The 3,776-nt window shown below is 41.3% G+C and overlaps 1 protein-coding gene across 1 annotated transcript; it reads left to right on the top strand.

Annotated features, from left to right (window-relative positions):
- The first annotated feature begins 242 nt into the window (after positions 1-242).
- On the top strand, positions 243-1,286 carry LOC138901684 (uncharacterized). Its single transcript, XM_070189465.1, has 2 exons — positions 243-695; positions 990-1,286. The coding sequence occupies exons 1-2, from the start codon at positions 243-245 to the stop codon at positions 1,284-1,286; spliced, it is 750 nt and encodes a 249-aa protein (XP_070045566.1).
- The last annotated feature ends 2,490 nt before the right edge of the window (positions 1,287-3,776 follow it).

A 3,776-nucleotide genomic window follows, 5' to 3' on the forward strand; every position in this document is an offset into this window, starting at 1 on the left:
CTGGTAAATTAGCATGAATTAATTTAAAAAATAGTTTTGAGCATTTGAGACATTTTTCAGTATTCTGTTTTGAAATAATTGCTCGATCCATCAAGCCGCATTTGTTGACATTTTTAATATTTTCTTTTTTATGCATTAGTGCTTTTTGTAATTATTATTATTTTTATATTTTGCTTTTCAGCATTATTATTATCTATCCCGATGAACCTACGACTGTGACATGTAATGAGATAACACGACATATGGATAATGATTCAGAGGATCTAGAAGATGACGTAATACCTGAGGAAATTGTCAGAGAAGTGGAAAATTTTGAAAACAAGTCAAAGCCTAATTTGGACAAAACTAAAGCTGTTAACTTAGGGGACTCCGAACTGGTCAAGGAAACACGCATAAGCATTCATCTATCATCGTCAGAGAAAGAAGAGTACATCAGATTCCTAAAAGAATATGAAGATATCTTTGCATGGTCCTACGATGATATGATTGGTTTGAGCATATCCATAGTGGCTCACAAGCTACCTACCAATCCCATGTGTCCACCGGTACAACAGAAGCTCAGAAAATTCAAGCCAGATATGAGTTTGAAAATAAAAGAGGAAGTCACTAAGAAAATCAAAGCCAAGGTTCTCAGAGTGGTTGAGTATCTGACTTTGTTGGCCAACATCGTGCCATTCCCGAAGAAAGACGGGAAGGTCAGAGTGTGTGTCGATTATAGGGATTTAAATAGAGCGAGTCCCAAAGATGATTTCTCATTGCCCAATATACACATACTGATCGACAACTGTGCCAAGCATGAACTCCAGTATTTTGTGGATTGCTTCGCGGGTTATCATCAGATCTGGATGGATGAAGAGGATGCTGAAAAGACAGCCTTTATCACACCATGGGGGAGGTACTGCTATAAAATGATGTCGTTTGGCCTGAAGAATGCTGGAGCCACTTACATGAGAGCCATGACAACCATTTTCCATAACATGATACACAAGGAAATAGAGATGTACATGGATGATGTCATCATCAAATCCAGAAGAAGCATAGATCATATAGCAGACTTTAGGAAATTCTTTGATCGACTTCGAAGGTACAATCTGAAACTGAATCCTGCAAAGTGTGCCTTCGGAGTCCCTGCCGAAAAATTGCTAGGATTCATCGCCAGTCGTCGAGAGATTGAATTGGACCCGTCAAAGATCAAAGCTACCCAGGACTTGACACCGCTGAAGAATAAGAAAGATGTGATGAGCTTCTTAGGGTGTCTCAACTACATCAGCTGTTTCATAGCATAATCAACCGTAATATGTGAGCCAATCTTCAAAATGCTGAAGAAAGATGCTGCAACAAGCTGGACTGAAGAATGCTAGAAAGCTATCAAGGAGTATTTATCTAAACCGCTTGTTCTGGTCCCACCAGAGCCAGTAAGACCACTGCTGCTTTATTTGTCTGTACTGGATGGAGCTTTCGATTGCGTTTTGGGACAACATGATGAAACTGGAAGAAAGGAACAGGCAATATATTATTTGAGCAAGAAATTCACACCTTACGAAACCCGGTACTCTTTACTGGAGCGCACCTGCTGCGCTTTAACATGGATAGCTCAAACGTTGAGGCATTATTTCTGTGCATACACCACATATCTCATATCAAGGATGGATCCGCTGAAATACATCTTCCAGAAATCCATGTCTACAAAAAAGTTAGCAAAATGGTAGATATTGCTGATGAATTCGACATCATCTATGTAACTCAGAAGGCAGTAAAAGGGCAAGCATTGGCAGATCATTTGGCAGAAAATCCTGTGGACGGAGAATACGAACCATTGAAAACATATTTTCTCGACGAAGAGGTGTCATTCGTAGGAGAAGATATCATCGAAGCATATGATGGTTGGAGAATGTTCTTCGTCGGAGCTACAAACTTCAAAGGAGTGGGTATCAGAGCTGTCTTAGTATCAGAAATTGGCCAACACTATCCGATATCTGCAAAACTCAGGTTTCCATGTACCAACAATATGGCAGAATATGAGGCTTGCATCTTGGGACTCAGGTTAGCCATTGACATAAATGTTCAGGAGTTGCTGGTGATTGGAGATTCCGATCTTTTGGTGCATCAGGTTTTAGGAGAATGGGCTACCAAGAACACCAAAATATTACCATATCTGTACTGTGTACAAGAGCTAATCAAGAGGTTCACAAAGAAAGAGTTTAAACATGTTCCGAGGATTCAATATGAGTTCGCAAATGCATTGGCCACTTTGTCTTCCATGATACAATACCCATACAAGAACTTCATCGATCCTATCCCAATAGAAATTCATAAAGAACCGGCTTATTGTGCTTATGTTGAAGAAGAAAGTGACGGGAATCCTTGGTTCCACGATATAAAAGAATACTTGGCAAAGGGAGAGTATCCAGAACATGCAACTCATACTCAGAAGCGTACACTTCGAAGGTTAGCCAACCATTGCTTTCAAAGCGGAGGAATTCTGTACAGAAGGACTCCAGACCTGGGATTATTACGGTGTGTCGACACCAAAGAAGCATCCATATTGCTCGAGGAAATAAATGCGGGAACCTACAGACCACACATGAATGGCTTTGTCTTAGCCAAGAAAATACTAAGAGCGGGATATTTCTGGATGACTATGGAAATAGACTGCATCAAGTATGTCCATACGTGTCACCAGTGCCAGATACATGCTGATATGATACGAGTGCCACCCAATGAACTCAATGCAACAAGTGCACCCTGACCTTTTGCCACCCAATGAACTCAATGCAACAAGTGCACCCTGACCTTTCTCTGCTTGGGGCATGGATGGCATCGGTCCAAATGAACCCGCTGCTTCAAATGGGCATAGGTTCATTCTAGTGGCCATAGATTATTTCATAAAGTGGGTTGAGGCCGCATCTTACAAATCTCTAACTAAGAAGGTCGTCGCAGATTATGTTCGAGATCGCATTGTTTGTCGGTTTGGAGTACCAGAGTCAATCATCACCAACAATGCCGCCAATCTCAACAGTGATTTAATGAAGGTCATGTGTGAAACTTTGAAGATCAAGCATAAGAACTCCACATCATACAGGCCGCAGATGATTGGAGCTGTAGAAGACGCCAACAAAAACATCAAGAAAATACTAAGGAAAATGGTAGACAATTACAAACAATGGCACGAGAAGCTACCCTTTGCTCTGCTCGGGTATCGTACCACGGTTCGCATATTAATTGGGGCAACTCCTTACCTACTGGTCTACGGTACGGAAGCGGTTATCCCTGCCAAAGTAGAAATCCCTTCTCTAAGAATCATACAAGAAGCTGAGCTTAGCGACACAGAATGGGTACAATGCCGATATGAACAACTGACTCTCATCGATGGAAAAAGAATGAATATGGTATGTCACGGTCAACTCTACCAGAATAGAATGGCAAGATCTTTCAATAAAAAGGTCAGACCAAGACAATTCACACCGGGGCAATTAGTGCTAAAGCGGATCTTCCCACATTAGGACGAAGCCATGGGGAAGTTCTCACCCAACTAGCAAGGTCCCTACATGGTTCATCGAGTACTAACAGGAGGAGAACTCATACTTGCAGAAATGGATGAAGAGATTTGGCCAAAACCTATCAAATCAGACGCAGTCAAGAGATACTATGTTTAGGATTGTTTACATTTATTCATTTGATGTAACTGAAGTACACTTGACCTGATTCCCGTTTAAGAGGGGATACGTAGGCAGGCCTGTGGGTTCGGTCACATTTTAATAAAATCTTAGCTTTGC

The sequence above is a fragment of the Nicotiana tomentosiformis genome, chromosome 11 (assembly GCF_000390325.3).
Source record: "Nicotiana tomentosiformis chromosome 11, ASM39032v3, whole genome shotgun sequence".
NCBI lineage: Eukaryota > Viridiplantae > Streptophyta > Magnoliopsida > Solanales > Solanaceae > Nicotiana > Nicotiana tomentosiformis.

Bases quoted from the DNA above. Each gene is read 5' to 3' on its own strand.
- LOC138901684 (XM_070189465.1), top strand. From the start codon at position 243: ATGGATAATGATTCAGAGGATCTAGAAGATGACGTAATACCTGAGGAA. The intron at 696-989 runs GTCAGAGTGTGT...ATGATACACAAG, and splicing joins TCCCGAAGAAAGACGGGAAG to GAAATAGAGATGTACATGGA.